This window comes from Oncorhynchus masou, chromosome 30 (assembly GCF_036934945.1).
Source record: "Oncorhynchus masou masou isolate Uvic2021 chromosome 30, UVic_Omas_1.1, whole genome shotgun sequence".
Taxonomy (NCBI): Eukaryota; Metazoa; Chordata; class Actinopteri; order Salmoniformes; family Salmonidae; genus Oncorhynchus; species Oncorhynchus masou.
Window position 1 is genome coordinate 6,273,716 of NC_088241.1, and position 26,128 is coordinate 6,299,843.

General features: G+C 45.0%; 1 protein-coding gene and 1 pseudogene across 1 annotated transcript; both read left to right on the forward strand.

The window, feature by feature from the left end:
- Window positions 1-3,529: 3,529 nt before the first annotated feature.
- LOC135523015 (uncharacterized) lies at window positions 3,530-12,587 on the forward strand (annotated as a pseudogene).
- Window positions 12,588-16,276: 3,689 nt separating this feature from the next.
- emg1 (EMG1 N1-specific pseudouridine methyltransferase) lies at window positions 16,277-21,326 on the forward strand. The gene is made up of 5 exons (XM_064947747.1): window positions 16,277-16,440; window positions 16,965-17,066; window positions 17,149-17,290; window positions 20,397-20,605; window positions 20,875-21,326. Exons 1-5 carry the CDS (start codon window positions 16,291-16,293, stop codon window positions 20,986-20,988), a joined length of 717 nt encoding a protein of 238 aa, XP_064803819.1. The 5' UTR covers window positions 16,277-16,290; the 3' UTR covers window positions 20,989-21,326.
- Window positions 21,327-26,128: the final 4,802 nt, after the last annotated feature.

Below are 26,128 nucleotides of genomic sequence, written 5' to 3' on the forward strand. Positions count from 1 at the left end.
ATTGTCTTTTATTCCTGGAAGTTATTGTTCAGTATTGTCCTCATTCTCTCACATCAAATACAGTGTCTCTCTCTTCCTCCATGTGACGTGTCCTCCACTATGCTATCAGTGACGTGTTCCATTGCCAGATGACCTCTAGAACACCCTCGCTCTCTCTATCAATTCATACCAGACCCTCTGCTGCACTGATAGTGACGCGGGTAGACTGCTGTGTGTGCAGTTTTTTCATTTGAGAAAATGTTTGTCCTCTCGATGCAGGGTAACAATGTGTCCTCTTAATGTTTTGACTTTCTGTGTTTCAGAGTTCTGCTGATTTTATTGGCTCTGTACCGACCTGTTGCTTAGGGACATTATGTTCTCATTACAGCAGGGTAGCCTAGTGGTTAGAGCAAGTTCAAATCCCCGAGCTGACAAGGTACAAATCTGTCGTTCTGCCCCTGAACAGGCAGTTAACCCACTGTTCCTAGGCCGTCATTGAAAATAAGAATTTGTTCTTAACTGACTTGCCTAAATAAAGGTAAAATAAAAACATTTGAGTTAAAACTCAGGCATTTTAGGGTTGTGGATTGAAGATGATTCCTCCTACACATCAAACACACCCACGTGCATGTCACAGTCTAAATGAATCCACAGTGCCACCTGATAATGTAGCAGAGAGAGAGAGGTAGGCTGCCAGGTCAACTCTGTTTATCAGAACGGAGGAGGAGGAGAGCAGTGAGTGATGAAAGAAGATCGAGAGCTGAGATGACAGCTGGCTGATGGAGGGAGAGAGAGGTCTGGAGGCTACGTGTGAGGGAGAGAGAGGTCTGGAGGCTACGTGTGAGGGAGAGAGAGGTCGAGGCTACGTGTGAGGGAGAGATAGAGGTCTGGAGGCTACGTGTGAGGGAGAGAGGTCTGGAGGCTACGTGTGAGGGAGAGAGAGGTCTGGAGGCTACGTGTGAGGGAGAGAGAGGTCTGGAGGCTACGTGTGAGGGAGAGATAAAGGTCTGGAGGCTACGTGTGAGGGAGAGATAGAGGTCTGGAGGTTACGTGTGAGGGAGAGAGAGGTCTGGAGGCTACGTGTGAGAGAGAGGTCTGGAGGCTACGTGTGAGGTAGGGAGAGAGGTCTGGAGGCTACGTGTGAGGTAGAGATAGAGGTCTGGAGGCTACGTGTGAGGGAGAGATAGAGGTCTGGAGGCTACGTGTGAGGGAGAGATAGAGGTCTGGAGGCTACGTGTGAGGGAGAGATAGAGGTCTGGAGGCTACGTGTGAGGGAGAGAGAGGTCTGGAGGCTATGTGTGAGGGAGAGATAGAGGTCTGGAGGCTACGTGTGAGGGAGAGAGAGGTCTGGAGGCTACGTGTGAGGGAGAAATGTCAGTGGCTGCAACAAGCTAAACCCAGACAGACAGAACAAGACACAACAGAGTATGGCAGAAATCCCAGCAGAGCCTCAATTAAAAGACTGTCTGCAGGTTTTACCTATCTCATGAAATGTTCTGAAGTTTATGCTGCTCCTAGGTGATGTCAAATCAATGTGTTGGCCTGCCACAGGCTGAACACTTTCTACTTAATGCATCAGCTTTTTTTGTGGGGGTGTTAGAGCAAGCTCTCAATTCCCTGCGTCTCATATTCTACATTTCAAGTTGTATAGAGGAGTGTCTTCCTTTTATTAATGTGGTATTACATGTATATAGAGGACAATATAGGTTATAATAAGATTGCCATGTGTCAAGTGAGCCCCAGCCCCTACCCCAGCTGGATAGCCTTCCTGAGCCCAAGCCCCTAACCCAGCCCCTACCCCAGCTGGATAGCCTTCCTGAGCCCCAGCCCCTACCCCAGCTGGATAGCCTTCCTGAGCCCAAGCCCCTACGCCAGCTGGATAGCCTTCCTGAGCCCAAGCCCCTACCCCAGCTGGATAGCCTTCCTGAGCCCAAGCCCCTACCCCAGCTGGATAGCCTTCCTGAGCCCAGGCCCCTACCCCATCTGGATAGCCTTCCTGAGCCCCAGCCCCTACCCCGGCTGGAAAGCCTTCCTGAGCCCCAGCCCCTACCCCATCTGGATAGCCTTCCTGAGCCCCAGCCCCTACCCCATCTGGATAGCCTTCCTGAGCCCAAGCCCCTACCCCAGCTGGAAAGCCTTCCTGAGCCCCAGCCCCTACCCCATCTGGATAGCCTTCCTGAGCCCCAGCCCCTATCCCATCTGGATAGCCTTCCTGAGCCCAAGCCCCTACCCCAGCTGGAAAGCCTTCCTGAGCCCCAGCCCCTACCCCAGCTGGAAAGCCTTCCTGAGCCCCAGCCCCTACCCCAGCTGGATAGCCTTCCTGAGCCCAAGCCCCTACCCCAGCTGGATAGCCTTCCTGAGCCCCAGCCCCTACCCCATCTGGATAGCCTTCCTGAGCCCAAGCCCCTACCCCAGCTGGAAAGCCTTCCTGAGCCCCAGCCCCTACCCCATCTGGATAGCCTTCCTGAGCCCAAGCCCCTACCCCAGCTGGAAAGCCTTCCTGAGCCCAAGCCCCTACCCCAGCTGGATAGCCTTCCTGAGCCCAAGCCCCTACCCCAGCTGGAAAGCCTTCCTGAGCCCAAGCCCTTACCCCAGCTGGATAGCCTTCCTGAGCCCAAGCCCCTACCCCAGCTGGATAGCCTTCCTGAGCCCAAGCCCCTACCTCAGCTGGAAAGCCTTCCTGAGCCCAAGCCCCTACCCCAGCTGGATACCCTTCCTGAGCCCCAGCCCCTACCCCATCTGGATAGCCTTCCTGAGCCCAAGCCCCTACCCCAGCTGGATAGCCTTCCTGAGCCCAAGCCCCTACCTCAGCTGGAAAGCCTTCCTGAGCCCAAGCCCCTACCCCAGCTGGATAGCCTTCCTGAGCCCAAGCCCCTACCCCATCTGGATAGCCTTCCTGAGCCCAAGCCCCTACCTCAGCTGGATAGCCTTCCTGAGCCCAAGCCCCTACCCCAGCTGGATAGCCTTCCTGAGCCCAAGCCCTTACCCCAGCTGGATAGCCTTCCTGAGCCCAAGCCCCTACCTCAGCTGGATAGCCTTCCTGAGCCCAAGCCCCTACCCCAGCTGGATAGCCTTCCTGAGCCCAAGCCCCTACCCCAGCTGGATAGCCTTCCTGAGCCCAAGCCCCTACCCCAGCTGGATAGCCTTCCTGAGCCCAAGCCCCTACCCCAGCTGGATAGCCTTCCTGAGCCCAAGCCCTTACCCCAGCTGGATAGCCTTCCTGAGCCCAAGCCCCTACCTCAGCTGGATAGCCTTCCTGAGCCCAAGCCCCTACCCCAGCTGGATAGCCTTCCTGAGCCCAAGCCCCTACCCCAGCTGGATAGCCTTCCTGAGCCCAAGCCCCTACCCCAGCTGGATAGCCTTCCTGAGCCCAAGCCCCTACCCCAGCTGGATAGCCTTCCTGAGCCCAAGCCCCTACCCCAGCTGGATAGCCTTCCTGAGCCCAAGCCCCTACCCCAGCTGGATAGCCTTCCTGAGCCCAAGCCCCTACCCCAGCTGGATACCCTTCCTGAGCCCAAGCCCAAGTCTGAAGAGGAGGTGAAGCCCTGGGTGTGGACACCACCGCATACTCCTTCTCTTCCTCCAGGCATCCTCCTCCTGCACCTCCATAGTGGGCCTGGCCTACTACTCCCAGCAACACCTCCCACCAGAGAGCACACCTCCAGCCTCTCCTCCATGTAACTCCCCGGCTTGTCACAGAGCTACCACCCGTCTGCCCGTCTCTGTCGACCCCTTCACTCAGCCCTGTGACTACTTCCTGTGGGTCTGGGGGGGTGTCTCTGTCCACCAGGGGAAGACAGAGGGGCAAGGGTGTCCCCCTACACCCACAGGGTCATGAGCTGGGCAGTACAGGCAGAGAAAGAGGGAGGAAGGAGAGAGAGACCGGCAAAGACATAAGAGAAAAGGTTCCAGCAGACAGAATGTCAGACAGACAGACTGCGCTACTGCTGACGAGAGGGAGATTTTGGGTGAGAATCTAAGAAAGTTGCTCTGTTGATTTTGTACCTGTTCAATGGGACAACGGTTTAAATAGAACTCTGCTGAAACCGTTTTCATAACAGGACCTTTTATCCTCACAAAGAAACTTTGATTTAATGTTCCTCTGTCAGAAGCTGAGGACCACTCCAGCCCGGGTAACTCAGCTAGGAAGAAGGCCTGTATGTTCTATCTTCCCTGTATGGACACTGGCCCCACAGAGACTGCCGGGCCAGAACCCTTCCTCAGGCTAGTCCCCCCCTAGCTGGGTGGCTGGGCTGGTAGACTGGGGTTCTGGAGCAGTGAAATACCTAATGGGTGTTCTACGGTATATACAGAAATGGTTTATATTCATAAAGCACTTTTCACTGGAGCTTTGTGTTCTCCTCTATTAAAAAAGTGGTCAGATGAAGCAGATGCTAAACTACAGGACTGTTTTGCCAGCACAGACTGGAATATGTTCCGTGATTCTTCCGATGGCCTTGAGGAGTACACCACATCTGTCACTGGCTTTATCAAGATGTGCATAGAGGACGTCGTCCCCACAGTGACTGTACATACATACCCCAACCAGAAGCCATGGATTACAGGCAACATTCACACTAAGCTAAAGGGTAGAGCTGCCGCTTTGAAGGAGCGGGACTCTAACCCGGAAGCTCATAAGAAATCCACTATGCCCTCCAACGAACCATCAAACAGGCAAAGCGTCAATACACTACATAGATTGAATCGTACTACACCTGCTCTGACGCTCGTAGGATGTGGCAGGGCCTGCAAACTATTACAGACTACAAAGGCAAGCGCAGCCAAGAGCTGCCCTGTGACACGAGCATACCAGACGAGCTAAATAACTTATATGCTCGCTTCGAGGCAAGTAACATTGAAACGTGTATGAGGTCATCAGCTGTTCCAGATGACTGTGTGATTACGCTCTACACAGCCAACGTGAGTAAGACCTTTAAACAGGTCAACATTCACAAGGCCGCAGGGCCAGACGGATTACCAGGATGTGTACTCTGAGCATGCGCTGACCAACTGGCAAGTGTCTTCACTGACATGTTCAACCTCTCCCTGTCGGAGTCTGTAATACCAACATGTTTCACGCAGACCACCATAGTCCTTGTGCTAAAGAACACTAAGGTAACCTGCCTAAATGACTAGTGACCCATCGCACTCACGTCTGTAGCCATGAAGTGCTTTTTAAGGCTGGTCATCATCCAAGAAACCCTAGACTTACTCCAATTTGCATACCGCACCAACAGATCCATAGATGCCGCAATCTCTATTACACTCCACACTGCCCTTTCCCACCTGGAGAAAAGGACCGCACATTGACTCTGTACTGGTACCCCATGTATATAGTCTCGCTATTGTTATTTACTGCTGCCCTTTAATCATTTGTTATTTTTATCGTTTTCTTTTTTTGTTGGTATTTTCTTAACTGCATTGCTGGTTAAGAGCTTGTAAGTAAGCATTTTACTGTAAGGTTGTATCATGTTGTATTCGGCGCATGTGACATTTAAATTGATTTGTGTGTGTGTTTAGAGAAAAGACAGAAAGACAGAAGGATGTAGGCTGTGATGAAGAATAGCAGCAACAAAATATAAATAGAACATGTTAATTGTGTCCCATGCCTAACATGTTAATTGTGTCCCATGCCTAATTGTCATGAGGAAGAGAGTTTAGAACACATTTTAGTGAACTGCTACAGAACTAAAGAAATATGGGTTCTGATGAGAAGTATATACACTGCTCAAAAAAATAAAGGGAACACTTAAACAACACAATGTAACTCCAAGTCAATCACACTTCTGTGAAATCAAACTGTCCACTTAGGAAGCAACACTGATTGACAATAAATTTCACATGCTGTTGTCTATTCCATATGCACAACCGGTGGAAATTATAGGCAATTAGCAAGACACCCCCAATAAAGGAGTGGTTCTGCAGTTGGTGACTACAGACCACTTCTCAGTTCCTATGCTTCCTGGCTGATGTTTTGGTCACTTTTGAATGTTGGCGGTGCTTTCACTATAGTGGTAGCATGAGACGGAGTCTAAAACCCACACAAGTAGCTCAGGTAGTGCAGCTCATCCAGGATGGCACATCAATGCGAGCTGTGGCAAGAAGGTTTGCTGTGTCTGTCAGTGTCGTGTCCAGAGCATGGAGGCGCTACCAGGAGTCAGGCCAGTACTTCAGGAGACGTGGAGGAGGCCGTAGGAGGGCAACAACCCAGCAGCAGGACCGCTACCTCCGCCTTTGTGCAAGGAGGAGCAGGAGGAGCACTGCCAGAGCCCTGCAAAATGACCTCCAGCAGGCCACAAATGTGCATGTGTCTGCTCAAATGGTCAGAAACAGACTCCATGAGGGTGGTATGAGAGCCCGACGTCCACAGGTGGGGGTTGTGCTTACAGCCCAACACCGTGCAGGATGTTTGGCATTTGCCAGAGAACACCAAGATTGGCAAATTCGCCACTGGCGCCCTGTGCTCTTCACAGATGAAAGCAGGTTCACACTGAGCACATGTGACAGACGTGACAGTCTGGAGACGCCGTGAAGAACGTTCTGCTGCCTGCAACATCCTCCAGCATGACCGGTTTGGCGGTGGGTCAGTCATGGTGTGGGGTGGCATTTCTTTGGGGGGCCGCACAGCCTCCATGTGCTCGACAGAGGTAGCCTGACTGCCATTAGGTACCGAGATGAGATCCTCAGACCCCTTGTGAGACCATATGCTGGTGCGGTTGGCCCTGGGTTCCTCCTAATGCAAGACAATGGACAATGCTAGACCTCATGTGGCTGGAGTGTGTCAGCAGTTCCTGCAAGAGGAAGGCATTGATGCTATGGACTGGCCCGCCCGTTCCCCAGACCTGAATCCAATTGAGCACATCTGGGACATCATGTCTCGCTCCATCCACCAACAGACTGTCCAGGAGTTGGCGGATTCTTTAGTCCAGGTCTGGGAGGAGATCCCTCAGGAGACCATCCACCACCTCATCAGGAGCATTACCAGGCGTTGTATCGAGGTCATACAGGCACATGGAGGCCACACACACTACTGAGCTTCATTTGGACTTAAGGACATTACATCAAAGTTGGGTCAGCCTATAGTGTTGTTTTCCACTTTAATTTTGAGTGTGCCTCCAAATCCAGATCTCCATGGGTTGATAAATTTGATTTACATTGATAATTTTTGTGTGATTTTGTTGTCAGCACATTCAACTATGTAAAGAAAAAAAGTATTTAATAAAAATATGTCATTCATTCAGATCTAGGATGTGTTATTTTAGTGTTCCCTTTATTTTTTGGAGCAGTGTATTTTGATGTATGTATAAGTCTTTCAGGGTGTCTTCGATACTCACATGGATGACATTACTAAAGAATTCTGTTGGACAATAATATGCATTGACATTACTAAAGAATTCTGTTGGACAATAATATGCATTGACATTACTAAAGAATTTTGTTGGACAATAATATGCATTGACGTTACTAAAGAATTCTGTTGGACAATAATATGCATTGACATTACTAAAGAATTCTGTTGGACAATAATATGCATTGACATTACTAAAGAATTCTGTTGGACAATAATATGCATTGACATTACTAAAGAATTCTGTTGGACAATAATATGCATTGACATTACTAAAGAATTCTGTTGGACAATAATATGCATTGACATTACATTTACATTTACATTTAAGTCATTTAGCAGACGCTCTTATCCAGAGCGACTTACAAATTGGTGAATTCACCTTCTGACATCCAGTGGAACAGTCACTTTACAATAGTGCATCTAAATCATTAAGGGGGGGGTGAGAAGGATTACTTATCCTATCCTAGGTATTCCTTGAAGAGGTGGGGTTTCAGGTGTCTCCGGAAGGTGGTGATTGACTCCGCTGTCCTGGCGTCGTGAGGGAGTTTGTTCCACCATTGGGGGCCAGAGCAGCGAACAGTTTTGACTGGGCTGAGCGAGAACTGTACTTCCTCAGTGGTAGGGAGGCGAGCAGGCCAGAGGTGGATGAACGCAGTGCCCTTGTTTGGGTGTAGGGCCTGATCAGAGCCTGGAGGTACTGCGGTGCCGTTCCCCTCACAGCTCCGTAGGCAAGCACCATGGTCTTGTAGCGGATGCGAGCTTCAACTGGAAGCCAGTGGAGAGAGCGGAGGAGCGGGGTGACGTGAGAGAACTTGGGAAGGTTGAACACCAGACGGGCTGCGGCGTTCTGGATGAGTTGTAGGGGTTTAATGGCACAGGCAGGGAGCCCAGCCAACAGCGAGTTGCAGTAATCCAGACGGGAGATGACAAGTGCCTGGATTAGGACCTGCGCCGCTTCCTGTGTGAGGCAGGGTCGTACTCTGCGGATGTTGTAGAGCATGAACCTACAGGAACGGGCCACCTCCATGATGTTGGTTGAGAACGACAGGGTGTTGTCCAGGATCACGCCAAGGTTCTTAGCGCTCTGGGAGGAGGACACAATGGAGTTGTCAACCGTGATGGCGAGATCATGGAACGGGCAGTCCTTCCCCGGGAGGAAGAGCAGCTCCGTCTTGCCGAGGTTCAGCTTGAGGTGGTGATCCGTCATTACTAAAGAATTCTGTTGGACAATAATATGCATTGACATTACTAAAGAATTCTGTTGGACAATAATATGCATTGACATTACTAAAGAATTAAAGTGAACAGTAAAATTTGGAAGACAAGATGCATTATGACTATAAAACACTTTTGATTGAACACTATATTTTTAACAAATCAAAACAGAACTAAAATAAATAAGATGGACTCCAAAAACTCCCATGGACTATTACATCTGTCAATCATGTTATGTAATTATGAACTCAAATGTTTTGATGAATTGTATTTATGTGAACTACAGTATTAATGATTTTCAAATGTGAAATATTGTTTTTAGCAACAAAATACAAGATAACTACTTCATAGATGTGATATTACATTACAAGTGTGTTGAAATTGTATTATCTGTTTCCGCTAGGCAGAGGAGCTGATTCAGAATGTCTATTCCTCCAAGTCCAAACTACCTGATCTCAGGTGGAGAGATGAGGAGTCTCGCATGTCTGTTTTGAATAAGGTAAAAGGTCAACAGTGGATGTCATTTACTGGAATCCTTATTTAATAACAACTCTGTATTCATTGTCCACTTGAAATGAACAATCTGTTTTCCCAGATTCAGTCTCTAACTCCAAGACTTTCAACTAAAAACAACATTTTCAGTGAAGCTGAACTCAACCAACTGTATTCAAAGGAAGAGTATTTTATTGTAGTGGAACTAGTCTACATTGCCAATAAGATATAGGATTTCATCATCAATATCACTAATGAATCATATTACCAGTGATGATGATACATTGTACTATATACGTACTGGTAGTTCAATTTCACCCATTTATTTTATTAATAGGTGACAATTGACGAACACAATAGTTTTCCATCTACATCCAGTCTCTCTCCCTCTAGCACCAGGGATCAAGCAAACTCTTTTATCAGACTGAAAGAGATGATGTGTGAGAGCCCAGTTGTCATGAAAAGTCTATATGGTTTGGTTTGGGTAGATATGTGTTATTAATATGTGAATTGAGCATTCTCTCTCTCTTTTGCCCTCTTTGTCTCTCCATCTTCTCCTCCGGTTGGTCCCTCACTCCATTTCTCTCCATCAATGAGCTAGTCTTTCCCATGGGGATGTTTGTCCAGTCTCTCATCCACCCTACCCATCCCAGGTAACCCACACTCATATGTTTACTATCACATAATAAACAATGAATAACCAAGTAGTCTTAATGAGATAAAGAATATCATTCCTCAAAGTGTTTTGTTGAGTATTTGCATGTTTTTGTGTCACGTCCGTCAACTTCAGGGTTTTGGGGTCTTTGATGGCCAAAGATATTCTCCATCTCCCAATAGTAAGGCAATTAGTCTCAATGAATCACTCTCTGATTGTTATTTATGTGTGTGTGTGCGTGTGGGTTTATACATGGTGCATGTGTGTGCCCTGACTGTTCACCCTGTGCTTTAGTCCATTCTCAGAGTGTGTGTGGTCCCAGTACCTGAGTATGAGAGAGGGGGCGTTCTCGCTGTCACCGGGACAGCAGCAGGAGATGTGGGTGCAGTACTCTGTTCTGTAGTGCAATCTACAGAACAGAGTACTGCACCCACATCTCCTGCTGCTGTGCCGGTGACAGCGAGAACGCCCCCTCTCTCATACTCAGGTACTGGGACCACACACACTCTGGTCAGTTTTTGGAATTCCAAATCTCTTCTAGGGTATCTAGGCTATTTCAATTTCAGCACCTTAGTTGTTTTGGTTGATATCAGAGGCATACTATGTTGTGGTTGATATCAGAGGCATACTATGTTGTGGTTGATATCAGAGGCATACTATGTTGTGGTTGGTATCAGAGACATACTATGTTTTGGTTGATATCAGAGACATACTATGTTGTGGTTGGTATCAGAGACATACTATGTTGTGGTTGGTATCAGAGACATACTATGTTGTGGTTGGTATCAGAGACATACTATGTTTTGGTTGATATCAGAGACATACTATGTTGTGGTTGGTATCAGAGACATACTATGTTGTGGTTGATATCAGAGACATACTATGTTTTGGTTGATATCAGAGACATACTATGTTGTGGTTGATATCAGAGACATACTATGTTTTGGTTGATATCAGAGGCATACTATGTTGTGGTTGGTATCAGAGACATGCTATGTTTTGGTTGATATCAGAGACATACTATGTTATGGTTGGTATCAGAGACATACTATGTTTTGGTTGATATCAGAGACATACTATGTTGTGGTTGGTATTAGAGACATACTATGTTTTGGTTGATATCAGAGACATACTATGTTGTGGTTGGTATCAGAGACATACTATGTTTTGGTTGATATCAGAGGCATACTATGTTGTGGTTGGTATCAGAGACATACTATGTTTTGGTTGATATCAGAGACATACTATGTTGTGGTTGATATCAGAGGCATACTATGTTGTGGTTGATATCAGAGGCATACTATGTTGTGGTTGATATCAGAGGCATACTATGTTGTGGTTGGTATCAGAGACATACTATGTTTTGGTTGATATCAGAGACATACTATGTTGTGGTTGGTATCAGAGACATACTATGTTGTGGTTGGTATCAGAGACATACTATGTTGTGGTTGATATCAGAGACATACTATGTTTTGGTTGATATCAGAGACATACTATGTTGTGGTTGATATCAGAGACATACTATGTTTTGGTTGATATCAGAGGCATACTATGTTGTGGTTGGTATCAGAGACATGCTATGTTTTGGTTGATATCAGAGACATACTATGTTGTGGTTGGTATCAGAGACATGCTATGTTTTGGTTGATATCAGAGACATACTATGTTGTGGTTGGTATTAGAGACATACTATGTTGTGGTTGATATCAGAGACATACTATGTTGTGGTTGGTATCAGAGGCATACTATGTTGTGGTTGATATCAGAGACATACTATGTTGTGGTTGGTATCAGAGACATACTATGTTTTGGTTGATATCAGAGACATACTATGTTGTGGTTGATATCAGAGGCATACTATGTTGTGGTTGATATCAGAGACATACTATGTTGTGGTTGGTATCAGAGACATACTATGTTTTGGTTGATATCAGAGACATACTATGTTTTGGTTGATATCAGAGACATACTATGTTGTGGTTGGTATCAGAGACATACTATGTTGTGGTTGGTATCAGAGACATGCTATGTTGTGGTTGATATCAGAGACATACTATGTTGTGGTTTATATCAGAGACATACTATGTTGTGGTTGGTATCAGAGACATACTATGTTGTGGTTGGTATCAGAGACATACTATGTTGTGGTTGGTATCAGAGACATGCTATGTTGTGGTTGATATCAGAGACATACTATGTTGTGGTTGATATCAGAGACATACTATGTTTTGGTTGATATCAGAGACATACTATGTTGTGGTTGGTATCAGAGACATACTATGTTGTGGTTGGTATCAGAGACATACTATGTTGTGGTTGATATCAGAGACATACTATGTTGTGGTTGGTATCAGAGACATACTATGTTGTGGTTGGTATCAGAGACATACTATGTTGTGGTTGATATCAGAGACATGCTATGTTGTGGTTGATATCAGAGACATACTATGTTGTGGTTGATATCAGAGACATACTATGTTTTGGTTGATATCAGAGACATACTATGTTGTGGTTGGTATCAGAGACATACTATGTTTGTCAAAGCTTTATCTACTTATTTCTCCCTCTTCATTCTTTACTCTCTGTGTCTCAGGCTTACAATCAGAGTTTGAAGAAGAATCCTGGCGACTCCTCTCTCTCAGGCCTCTCTCACACTCATCTGTTCCTTACTTCATTCACTCAGGTAAGGATAACAGAACACTGCAGAACAATAATTGCAGATGTCTAAAAGGTTCACTTTACCATGGATAATATGAAGGTCCTACTAATGGATGCTTTCCTTCCTATAATTGTATCTATATTATCTTCTATCAGATCAACTGCGACTCTGACCCGTGCCATGAGTTCATGCCGTTTGAACCTTCCTTTCTGGTTACTGTTGTTACGTCCTGACCTTAGTTCCTTTTTATGTCTCTGTTTTAGTTTGGTCAGGGCGTGAGTTGGGGTGGGCATTCTATGTTTTTGTTCTAGGTTGTGTATTTCTGTGTTTGGCCTGGTATGGTTCCCAATCAGAGGCAGCTGTCGATCGTTGTCTCTGATTGAGAACCATACTTAGGTAGCCTGTTTTGCCACTATGATTTGTGGGTAGTGTTTTGTACCTGACGGACCTGTTTTGGTTGTTTCGTTTGTTCCTTGTTGTATTTAGTGTTCAGTTTATTAAAATAATGATGAACACTTACCACGCTGCATCTTGGTCCTCACCTTCTTCCACCGACAATCGTTACAACTGTCTGTAGGTACTCTGACCTCTGCCTTATGACCCTCTCCTGCCCCAACAAACCCCAGCAGCACCTCTTAGGGACTTGCTGACCTACAGTAACATCTACTACTGAACAAAAAATGCAGAGCCATTGATGAACACACAAGACTGTGATTTTAACGGATCGGTGTCCCCCCGCGCGGGACAGTTGCGCTAACGTAAGCTAATGTGATTAGCATGAGGTTGTAAGTAAAAAATCTCAGGACATATATGGGCAGAAAGCTTAAAATCGTGTTAATCTAACTGCACTGACCTATTTACAGTAGCTATTACAGTGAAATAATACCATTGCTATTGTTTGAGGAGAGTGCACAATTATAAACTTGAAAATGTATTAATAAACCAATTAGGCACATTTGGGCAGTCTTGATACAACATTTTGAACATATGTGCAATGATTCATTGGATCAGTCTAAAACTTTGCAGATACATTTCTGCCATCTAGTGGCCAAAATAATACATTATGACATTTCACTTGCATTTAAAGATGGTGGTACAAGGGGTAAAAAGCATGTTTTTTTGTATGACCTTTTACCTAATGTGTTTTAAGAGGGCAATAGCACAGAACACTAAGTCCAAATGCAACTGACAGGAGAGATGATTATTCATTAGGCCCATCCATCCAGTCTCTTGTGACATCCTGTGCATGGGAGATTTGTTTCTGGGTTCTGAGATAAAACTATCCATATTGTCTGTGGATTGTTTAAAACTGCAGTATGTAACAAGCACCTTGTTTTCCATAAGGATACTATTAGTTATGTTTGGAGGTTCTGGTCTGCTTACCTTAATTAAGTGTAGGGGAGAGTGTGTCTGCCAGTTTAGATGGTGCCAAAGACACAAACAGCGTTGAAAATGTGTGTATGAATAGAGTGTGGATGTACAGTTGAAGTCGGAAGTTTACATACATTGTAACCAAATACATTTAAACTCAGTTTTTCACAATTCCTGACATTTAATCCTAGTTAAATTCCCTGTCTTAGGTCAGTTAGGATCACCACTTTATTTTAAGAAAGTGAAATGTCATAATAGTAGAGAGTGATTTATTTCAGCTTTTATTTATTTCATCACATTCCCAGTGGGTCAGAAGTTTACATACACTCAATTAGTATTTGGTAGCATTGCCTTTAAATTGTTGAACTTGGGTCAAATGTTTTCGGTAGCCTTCCACAAGCTCCCCACAATAAGCTGGGTGAATTTTGGCCCATTCCTCCTGACAGAGCTGGTGTAACTGAGTCAGGTTTGTAGGCCTCCTTGCTCGCACATGCTTTTTCAGTTCTGCCCACAAATGTTCTATAGGATTGAAGTTGGGGCTTTGTGATGGCCACTCCAATACCTTGATTTTGTTGTCCATAAGCCATTTTTCCACAACTTTGGAAGTATGCTTGGGGTCATTGTCCATTTGGAAGACCCATTTGCGACCAAGCTTTAACTTCCCGGCTGATGTCTTGAGATGTTGCTTCAATATATCCACATAATTTTCCGACCTCATGATGACATGCATTTTGTGAAGTTCACCAGTCCCTCCTGCAGCAAAGCACCCCCACAACATGATGCTGCCACCCCGTGCTTCACAGTTGGGATGGTGTTCTTTGGCTTGCAAGCCTCCCCCTTTTTCTCCAAACATAACGATGGTCATTATGGCCAAACAGTTATATTTTTGTTTCATCAGACCAGAGGATATTTCTCCAAAAAGTACGATCTTTGTCCCCCATGTGCAGTTGCAAACCGTAGTCTGGCTTGTTTATGGTGGTTTTGGAGCTGTGGCTTCTTCCTTGCTGAGCGGCCTTTCAGGTTATGTCGATTATAGAACTCGTTTTACTGTGGATATAGATACTTGTGTTCCTCCAGCATCCTCAGAAGGTCCTTTGCTGTTATTATGGGATTGATTTGCACTTTTTTGCACCAAAGTACATTCATCTCTCGGGAGACAGAACGAGTCTCCTTCCTGAGCGGTATGACGGCTGCGTGGTCCCATGGTGTTTATACTTGCATACTATTGTTTGTACAGATGAACGTGGTACCTTCAGGTGTTTGGAAATTGCTCCCAAGGATGAACCAGACTGGTGGAGGTCTACATTTATTTTCTGAGGTCTTGGCTGATTTCTTTTGATTTTCCCATGATGTCAAGCAAAGAGGCACTGAGTTTGAAGGTATGCCTTGAAATACATCCACAGGTACACCTCCATTTGACTCAAATGATGTCAATTAGCCTATCAGAAGCTTCTAAAGCCATGACATCCTTTTCGAAAAATATTAAGCTGTTTAAAGGCACAGTCAACTTAGTGTATGTAAACTGCTGACCCACTGGAATTGTGATACAGTGAATTATAAGTGAAATAATCTGTCTGTAAACAATTGTTGGAAAAATGACTTGTCATGCACAAAGTTGATGTCCTAACCGACTTGCCAAAACTATAGTTTGTTAACAAGACATTTGTGGAGTGGTTGAAAAACGAGTTTTAATGACTCCAACCTAAGTGTACGTAAACTTCCGATATTCAACTGTAAATAAATAGGGAAATGGGAAAGGGATACCTCGACAGATGTACAACTGAATGCATTCAACTGAAATGTGTCTTCCGCATTTAACCCAACCCCTCTGAATCAGTGAGGTTTGGTCATAGATGTGTGGCTGATAATTCTACAAAAGCAAGTTGCATTTTTTTATGTTTATGGGGTTGTATTTCTTATGGAGTAATCAACGTATACACTTAATATGTGTTTGTTAAACAACATGTTTATAATAGCTAGGTTGAAACTGTGGACAGGCAAGCTGTTAGGACTAGTGATTGGGCGCTATTTAGGTTAGGCTATTTGATTGGAGAGACCTGTAAAACGTTTCCTTCTAATTCCATTGTCATACATTTTATCTCCGGCCTGAGCGCTCCAGAAAAGGCCACATACTCTTTCTGCCATATGCTATATCTGCTTCATGATCTGTGTTCGATTAATGTTTTCACGGAATTTTGGTTTAACGCTGCGTCTCTCCAACAGCACCTTAGAGAGGCGGCTGGGAATGGACATGATAAATATTTTGAGTCCCTGCCTTATGACAAAGTGGGCACTGCTTATCACAGGGCGGCATCAGCGCTCACCTAAAAGCCCATATGCAACTGGTTGAGATAAACTGTCATTGATTTTGGGCAGAATTATGTGAGGTTTTATCTGTTGTTGGAGGTACGTCTTTGTCAGTTTCGCTCAGAAAATGCAGTCTTCGTCAATCTGCCGCCATAGACGGCCGCCTGCTGTCCAGTTATTCAAAAGAGCGGTAGAACCTTGGCAAAACTCCTCCATCAGTATGACGCGTTATTCCAGCGACTACCACCCCGAAGCAACATGGAAGCCCACAGTGGTGACAAGCGTGGTCTTGAGCATTTAGACGAATATGAACCCAAACCAGCAAAACATATGCGGAGCCTGCACGATCGCATGGTGGAAAGGCGACTAGTAGTTATTTTAGAGGGGGCAACGCTGGAAACAGTGAAGGTAAAGACGAGTATTTCGCTATTCACTTTCGCCATCTAACTGCTGTGTTTGCAAACTAACGTTGTTACCGCTAGCTGCGTCTCTGATTACCCGCGTTATTGGATATAAACAATATAGATAGCTTCCTGTTCAACCAGACTTGCCTGGTAGATGTGTGATATGAATATTGCATTCTGCACGGTAACTGTTTTTGTGACTGAATGAACCAGGAGGAAACTATTTGCTATTGGTTAGCTCCTACCTGCAGGCCCACTGATGCATGTCCTAAAGCAGGATTTCCCAAACTCGGTCCGGGGCCCCCCCTGGGTACATGTTTTGGTTTTTGCCCTAGCACTAAACAGCTGATGAAAATACCAACTCCGAATCAAGCTTTAATTATTTGAATCAGCTGTGTAGTGCTAGGGGAGAAAAAAACGCCCCCCCCCCCAGGACCATGTTTGTGAAACCCTGTTCTAAATAGTGGGCATGGAATTTGCACCATAATCAATGAAGGATGTCAATCATGTTGTACTCTTTCCCGTCAGGTTGGCAAGACATTTGAACTGCTGAACTGTGACCAACACAAGGGCATGATCATCAAAAGTGGACGGGACCCAGGGAAGATTCGACCTGACATTACACATCAGGTAAGCTGTCATTTTCACATTGACCCAGTCATCTTTCTTTTTCGCTCCTCTAACCCAGCAATATCCTGTCATTGTTCCCCAGTGTTTGTTGATGCTGATGGACAGTCCATTGAACAGGGCAGGTCTCCTGCAGGTTTACATCCACACAGAGAGGAACGCCTTGATTGAGATCAACCCACAGACACGCATCCCCCGAACCTTCAACCGCTTCTGTGGCCTCATGGGTAAGCCTGCTACGTTCTGCTGAATTTCTCTTCATACATTCACTCTCCCACCATCCTTCTCTCCAATCAATAATGTATTTATAAAGCCCTGTTTACATCAACTGATGTCACAAAGTGCTGTACAGAAACCCAGCCTAAAACCCCAAACATCAAGCAATGCGGATGTAGAAGCATGGTGGCTAGGAAAAACTCCATAGAAAGGCCGGAACCTAGGAAGAAACCTAGAGAGGAACCAGTCTCTGAGGGGTGGCCAGTCCTCTTCTGGCTGTGCCGGGTGGAGATTATAACAGAACATGGCCAAGATGTTCAAATGTTCATAAATGACCAGCAGGGTCAGATAATAATAATCAGTGGTTAGAGGGTGCAACAGGTCAGCATCTCAGGAGTAAATGTCAGTTGGCTTTTCATAGCCTATCATTCAGAGTTAGAGACAGCAGGTGCGGTAGAGAGAGAGTCCAAAACAGCAGGTCCGGGACAAGGTAGCACGTCCAGTGAACAGGTTAAGATTCCTCAGGCAGAAACGTTGAAACTGGCGCAGCAACGTGACCATGTGCACTGGGCACAGCATATTTCCGTATTTTCCGCATAGCAGTGATACATTATGTTTCAGAATGACATCACCAAGAGGTAAAATGTATAGCGAAAACAATAGTGGTCCTAAAACGGAATCTTGAGGAACACACAAAATGTACAGTTGATTTGTCAGAAGACAAACCATCCACCGAGACAAACTGATATCTTTTCTGGGTCAAGGCTTGGCTTTTTCAAGAGAAGCTTTATTTCTTCCACTTTTAGTGAGTTTGGTTCACATCAGGTGGATAGAGAGCTGTTTATTATGTTCAACATAGGAGGGCCAAGCACAGGAAGCGGCTCTTTCAGTAGTTTAGTTGGAATAGGGTCCAGTATGCAGCTTGAAGGTGTAGAGGCCATGACTATTTTCATCAATGTGTCATGAGAGAGATATATATATATATTAGTGTATTAAAAAACTTGAGTGTCTCCCTTGATCCTCGGCCCTGGCAGTGTTGTGCAGACTCAGGACAACTGAGCTTTGGAGTAATGTGCAGATTTAAAGAGGAGTCTAATGATCATGATCTTTCGTCAAAGAAGGTAATTTATCACTGCTGTGAAAATGAAAGCCAGTGAAAGCCATCCTCCCTTGGGGAATGCTTCTATTTAGTTAGCTTTGCGACAGTATCAAAAATACATTTTGGTTTGTTCTTTTTCTCCTCAATTAAGTTGGAAAAATAGGATGATCGAGCAGCAGTGAATATTAAAGTCACTTTAATATTAAATATTAAAGCAGTGATACTGTCTTTCCAAGCTAGTTGGAAGATTTCCAGTTTGGTGTGGCGCTATTTCCGTTCCAATTTTCTGGAAGCTTGCTTCGGGGCTCTGGTGTTTTCTGTATACCAGGGAGCTAGTTTCTTATGACAATGTTTTTGTTTTTAGGGGTGCGACTGCATCTAGGGTATTACGCAAGGTTACATTTTGTTCCTCAGTTAGGTGGTTAACCGATTTTTGGACTCCGACGTCCTTGGGTAGGTAGAGGGAGTCTGGAAGGGCATCTTGGAATCTTTGGATTGTCCGAGAATTTATAGCACAGCTTTTGATGATCCTTGGTTGGGGTCTGAGCAGATTATTTGTTGCGATTGCAGACGTAATAAAATGGTGGTCCAATAGTCCAGAATTATGAGGAAAAATACTAAGATCCACAATATTTATTCCTTGGGGAAAAAACTAGGTCCAGAATATGACTATGGCAGTGAGTAGGTCCTGAGACATGTTGGACAAAACTCACTGAGTTGATGATTGTTCCGATAGCCTTTTGGAGTGGGTCTGTGGACTTTTCTATGTGAATATTAAAGTCACCAAAAATGTGAATATTATCTGCCATGACTACAATGTCCGATAGGAACTCGGTGAGAAACGCTGTGTACGGCCCAGGAGGCCTGTAAACAGTAGCTATAAAAAGTGATTGAGTCGGCTGCATAGATTTCATGACTAGACGATACGTATTTTTTACTATCGTAAATGTTAGCAACACCTCCGCCTATGTGGGGGATATGGTCACTAGTGTAACCAGGAGGAGAGGCCTCATTTAACACAGTAAATTCATCAGGCTTAAGCCATGTTTCAGTCAGGCCAATCACATCAAGATTATGATCAATGATTAGTACATTGACTATAACTGCCTTGGAAGTGAGGGATCTAACATTAAGTTGCCCTATTTTGAGAATTGAGATCACACTCTTTCAATAATGGCAGGAATGGAGGAGGTCTTTATTCCAGTGAGATTGCTAAGGTGAACACCACCATGTTTAGTTTTGCCCAACCTAGATTGAGGTACAGACACGGTCTCAATGGGGATAGCTGAGCTGACTATGCTAGCGGCAGGCTCCACTAAGCTGGCAGGTTGGCTAACAGGGTGCAGGCCAGGCAGCAGGCTCTCATTGTGGAGCTAGAGGAGTTGTCTATGAGCTAGAGGAGCCCTGTCTATGTTCTAAGATAAGATGGGTTCACCCCTCCAGCTAGGATGGGGTCTGTCACTCCTTACCAGGCCAGGCTTGGTTGTTGAGTCCCAGAAAGAGGGCCAATTATCAACAAATTATATATTTTGGGACGGGCAGAAAACAGTTTTCAACCAGCGATTGAGTTGTGAGGCTCTGCTGTAGAGCTCATCACTCCCCCTAACTGGGAGGGGGCCAGAGACAATTACTCGATGCCGACACCTCTTTCTAGCAGATTTACACGCTGAAGCTATGTTGCGCTTGGTGACCGCAAACTGTTTCATCCTAACATCGTTGGTGCCGACGTCGATAACAATAACCCTATACTCTCGACACTCGCCAGTTTTAGCCTTAGCCAGTAGCATCTTCAGATTAGCCATAACGTCGGTAGCCCTGCCCCCTGGTAAACAGTGTATGATCACTAGATGATTCTTTTTAAATCTAATACTACGGGTAACGGCGTCGCCAATGACTTGGGTGTTCAATTTGTCAGAGCTAATGGTGGGAGAATGTAAACAAGTCTACAAATTGTGACCAGAAGTTACTGTATATCTACCTCTCTGTTTCATCCCACTTGTATTTCTGTCTCCTCCTAGTCCAGCTCCTGCACAAGCTGAGTGTGAGGGCGGCTGACGGCCCCCAGCGCCTGCTGAAGCTCATCAAGAACCCTGTGTCAGACCACCTGCCCCCTGGCTGCCCCCGTATTTGTACCTCCTTCTCCTCTGGGGAGGCAGTGGGCGCCCGCACCGTGGTACCAGAGGAGGGGCCCGCCACTGTGGTGGTCGGTGCATTTGCACACGGAGCGGTGAGTTTAGCTTAAGGCGCTAGGGTAATGGCCTGTGTGCACAGATCTAGGATCAGCTTCACTTACCCTCCCTCATTACTACTTCAGTGTTAAGGGGCATCTTCATCCTACTTCTCTGGGGCAGAAGCTGATTTAGGTACTGTTGATGTAGGTAGTTTGTGTTGGGGGTTGGTTTTATTTATTTAGTCTACCAATTTTTAAAAAAGGAGATGGAATTTGGTAAATGATTATGCATTGGTTTGAGCTCTGCTTGTCCTCTCCTGTCTTAGGTGAATGTGGACTACACAGAGAAGACTGTTTCCATCAGTAACTACCCTCTCTCTGCTGCCCTCACCTGTGCCAAGATGTGCTCTGCCTTTGAGGAGGTCTGGGGCGTGTTGTGATGAAGTTGACAGCACACTGCTGCTCCAGCTAAAACTGCTGTCAACATGGACTAGAAATGGATCGGACAGTCAAGGAACATTGTACAGAAACGATCCACTTCACCAATTACCTCCTGTGGATTCGTATGATTCTATGGGTGTATGTATTGTGTGTAAAATATGGTATCTTACATTTCTCAACTTAGGCAAAGTTTCAATATGAAATAAATACTGTTTTGGATACACCATCTGTAAGGACTTGGCACCAAATATGGTCTTCCTACTGGTTTTTGTATACATGTATCCAGTGCATCATTGTTCCCATGGTTATACAGTGGAAATAAATGGTATAGTTTGTCCTCATGTTTCCATTGTTCCTTGTCAAAGAGACTGTAGGAGAGTAGGGAACAAAACAATTTCACTCATGATGGGGAGAAAAGTCATGTTTTCATGTAGTACTGGTCGAATAATCACTCAATATACATGTAATTTGGGAGTAACAATGTAATAAAAACCAATACAATAATATGCTTGACAAAATATAACATTGTAATTTAACATTTACTGGCATATTAGTCTTAGTCCATACTCTCGGTCCATTTCCACAAGGAAGCACGTCTTTTGGCAACCCTAGGTCGCTGTATCCGTGGCTTTGTATTGGGGGTTACAACCATTTTGCAGATTTTCTGATTGGCTGCTTTCAAGGCATTTCCTGCAGGTTTAGGGGCTTTGTAGCCTGTTTTTTGGACCTTGGCTGGTGTTGATGCTTGTCCTGCTGGTTTGTGGCTTTTGCCTACATGTGTTGGTCTATCTCCTATTTCCCTTTGACCTTTTCCAACAACTGTTTTGTCCTTGCTAGCTGGTTTAGGTGACTTGCCTGCTGGTTTAGTTTTTGCTCCTGGTTTCAGAGCTTTTCCTGTTGGTTTAGTAGTTTTTGCTCCTGGTTTTAGAGCTTTTCCTGTTGGTTTAGTAGTTTTTGCTCCTGGTTTTAGAGCTTTTCCTGTTGGTTTTGTAGTTTTTGCTCCTGGTTTCTGGCCTTTTCCTGTTGGTTTAAAGACCTTTCCTTTCTCTGCTGCTGGCTTCAAAATTCCTTTTCTCTGCTTGGCCCTCTCGACTGCTGCACGTTCTCTCTGCTTGGCTCTCTCGACTGTTGCACGTTCTCTCTGCTTGGCCCTCTCGACTGTTGCACGTTCTCTCTGCTTGGCTCTCTCGGCTGTTGCACGTTCTCTCTGCTTGGCTCTCTCGGCTGTTGCACGTTCTCTCTGCTTGGCGCTCTCGACTGTTGCACGGTCTCTCTGCTTGGCCCTCTCGACTGTTGCACGTTCTCTCTGCTTGGCTCTCTCGACTGTTGCACGGTCTCTCTGCTTGGCTCTCTCGACTGTTGCACGGTCTCTCTGCTTGGCTCTCTCGACTGTTGCACGTTCTCTCTGCTTGGCTCTCTCGACTGTTGCACGTTCTCTCTGCTTGGCTCCCTCGACTGTTGCACGGTTTCTCTGCTTGGCCCTCTTGACTGCTGCACGGTCTCTCATGGCTCTTGTCTTAATTCTCTTCTCATACGTCAGTTTCTGTAGTTTTTAGGTCAGGAGATGAGAGAAACATCTGCATACTTCAAAATTCCCAAATAACTGGTTAAGTGGTTTGACAATGAATTCTGCACCATGGTGCAATTTGCTTCCTACTCAGTTGAAATGAGCCAGTGGAAAATCAAACTGCCAAAGAGCTAAAACAAAAACCACCATGGACAAAAATGTATTACTTAAACAGTTACCTTGTTGAGTTTAAATGACCCAGATGCAGCAACTCCAGTAGTCTGCACCAGTGTCTCCTTCCTCACCAGGCCTTTCACAGCTAAGTTCACACGGGTATTGTTCTTGGTGACATCATAGCCACCGGCAGCCAGGGCATGCTTGAGGTCCACCATGGAGATGCCACCCCGGTGCTTGCACTGGGAGACTACCCGAAGGATGAGCTGGGAGACCCGGGTAGCCACACGCCTTGCATCGTTGGTTTTGGGTGCAGATGCAGCCTCTGCCTGGTACTTGAAGAGACGAACTGGGGACGCTGGATACAGATCGAGATGAAGATGGGGATACACTCATTGGTTATCAAATATTTAAATTGACATAAACATCACATAGTTCAAAATTGAAGATATGAAGAATGTGCTCTTTGAAGGATGGGGGTAGTGTAGCAACCTTGATCCAAAACATAATGACCTCGTCAAAATGTGCCGATCTCTTCATGCAAGGAGTTGACAGATGCCATCCTGGCCCCGATTCCCAGGTAACGTTAGCATCCACATCTAGCCCACACCGGGCCAGAGGTTTGTTAAAGATAGGAACTCTGTGCTACCTGGGAATGAGGGCTTTGCCTTTATTTAACCAGGCAAGTCAGTTAAGAACAAATTCTTATTTTCAATGACGGCCTGGGAACAGTGGGTTAACTGCCTGTTCAGGGGCAGAACATCAGCTCGGGGGTTTGAACTCGCAACCAACGCTCTTACCACTAGGCTACCCTGCTGCCCCAAATACCAATACATTGGTATTGGTATTTGCTGTTCTTTGTACCAAGCATTTCGCTACACTCGCATTAACATCTGCTAACCATGTGTATGTGACAAATACAATTTGATTTGATTTACCAGGTAATTCACACTTTGAAAAGTCATTTAAATGTTATATTTTGGGAGACATCTGTTTTTCTACATGATTTTCACTCCCTTTAACACAGAACAAAAATATAAACGCAACATGCAACAATTTAAAATAATTTTAGTTACAATTCATATCAGGAAATAAGTCAATTGAAATAAAATAATTAGGCCCTAATCTATGGATTTCACATAACTGGGAATACAGATATGCATCGGTTGGTCACAGATACCTAAAAAAAAGGCCTGGATCTGAATCCTTTGCATAGAGTTGATCAGGCTGTTGATTTTGTTCTGTGGAATGTTGTCCCACTCCTCTTCGATGGCTGTGCAAAGTTTCTGGATATTGGTGGGAACTGGAACATGTTGTACACGTTGATCCAGAGCATCCCAAACATGCTCAACGGGTGACATGTTTGGTGAGTATGCAGGCAGACCAAGGAAGAACAGGGACATTTTCAGCTTGATGTGATGACTGAGGATGAATGGCACGACATTGAGCCTCAGGATCTCGTCACGGTACCTCTGTGCATTCAAATTGCCATTGATTAAATGCAATTGTTTTCACTGTCTGGAGCTTATGCCTGCCTATACCATAACCCCACCACCAAGGGGCACTGTTCACAACGTTGACATCAGTAATCCGCTCACCCACACACTGTGTCTGCCATCTGCCTGGTACAGTTGAAACCGGGATTCATCCATGAAGAGCACACTTCTCCAGCATGCCAGTGGCTGTCGAAGGTGAGTATTCGCCCACTGAAGTTGGTTACGATGCCGAACTGCAGGACTACGAGCACGCAGAAGAGCTTCCCTGAGACTGTTTGACAGTTTGTGCAGAAATTCTTTGGTTGTGCAAACCCACTTTGATCAGCTGTCCAGGTGGCTGGTCGCAGACCATTCCGCAGGTGAAGAAGCTAGATGTGAAGGTCCTGGGTTGGCTTGGTTTCACGTGGTCTGCGGTTGTGAGGCCGGTTGGACATACTGATTCTCTAAAACCACTATGGAGCCGGCTTATGGTAGAGTAATTAACATTAAAACCTCTGGCAACAGCTCTGGTTGGCATTCCTGCAGTCAGCATGCCAATTGCATGCTACCTCAACTTGAGTCATCTGTGGCATTGTGTTGTGTGACAATACTGCACATTTATTGTCCCAAGCATAAGTTGCACCTGTGTAATGCTCATGCTTTTTAATCAGCTTCTTGATATGCCACACCTGTGAGGTGGATGGATTATCTTGGCAAAGTAGAAATGCTCACTAACAAGGATATAAATCAACATATGCACAATTTGAGAAATACTTTTTTGGAACATTTCTGTGATTTTTTTATTTCAGTTTCAAAATGTCTAAATTATTTAAAAAAAAATCATAATTGAATATTGTATGTGTATGTATTTTACTGGAAATATTGACCACATTCCTTGTGTATGATCATATATTTTGATACATTGAATGTCAATATTGTGAACCTATGTTATACATTTTACCTCCTGTTTTAGCAAGCAATGTCATTGAGTACTAGCCCTATATATATGACCTTCCACCCCACCTGGGATATGGATGTCTGATGAAGATTTAAGGGTCGAAACGTTGTTATAAATAAATATCAACTGGGAGCATGAGCTGGGGCCTGTTGCACAAAAGTAGAATTAAGACATCCGGGATAAATGACTCAGCTGAGCTCAATGAAGCCAAAACATGTGCGTCCAGGCTTAATTGGTTGCACAAAGACCAAGCCAGGATGAGCAGACACGGATTCATTAAGCCAGGTGAAACCAATCCTGGATAGGTGCGCGCTCACGGCTCACTCAAATAGACCCCGCCACAGATCACAGATTAACTGATTTACCATGGCAACTAGAGCCGCGTACTTTTCCCCGTCGGAAGCACAAATCCTCATGGAGGCATACGAGGAGGTAAAAGATATAATTAAGAAGAAAGGCAACACCGCCACAGTGATAAAGCAAAGAGAAAAAGCGTGGCAAAGTATTGCAGACCGCCTGAATGCGTAAGTAGTGCACAATTACACACTCACCGCTCCGCTGAAACATCACAATTACAATTCAAATATTTAATTCACATCTCCAAAAATGCAGTTGTACTGTAATTATGAAACGGTTAAATTTTTAATTGAAATGCACTGCAGATATGAGTGAAATTGTGTAAAGTAACTCCATCACACTGTATAAAGCTATGATGATTTTTTTGATATTTTTACTGAAAACAAGACAAAAATACCAAGTAATTTTTTGCAGTGTGACTCCATTAAATGTGTGTGTGTGTGTGTGTGTGTGTGTGTGTGTGTGTAGATTAAACATGAACGGGCCAAAACGGACATGGCAGCAGGTCAAAATCAAATACAAGAACATTCTGCAGAATGGTATGGTCCCTGACTAATATTTAACAAAGCACAAGCATATATTGTACCCAGAAGGTGCCTGCTCACACATTGTCTGTACTGTTTTAGCAGTGAAAAAGAATACCCACAGACAAGGCACGGGTGGTGGGT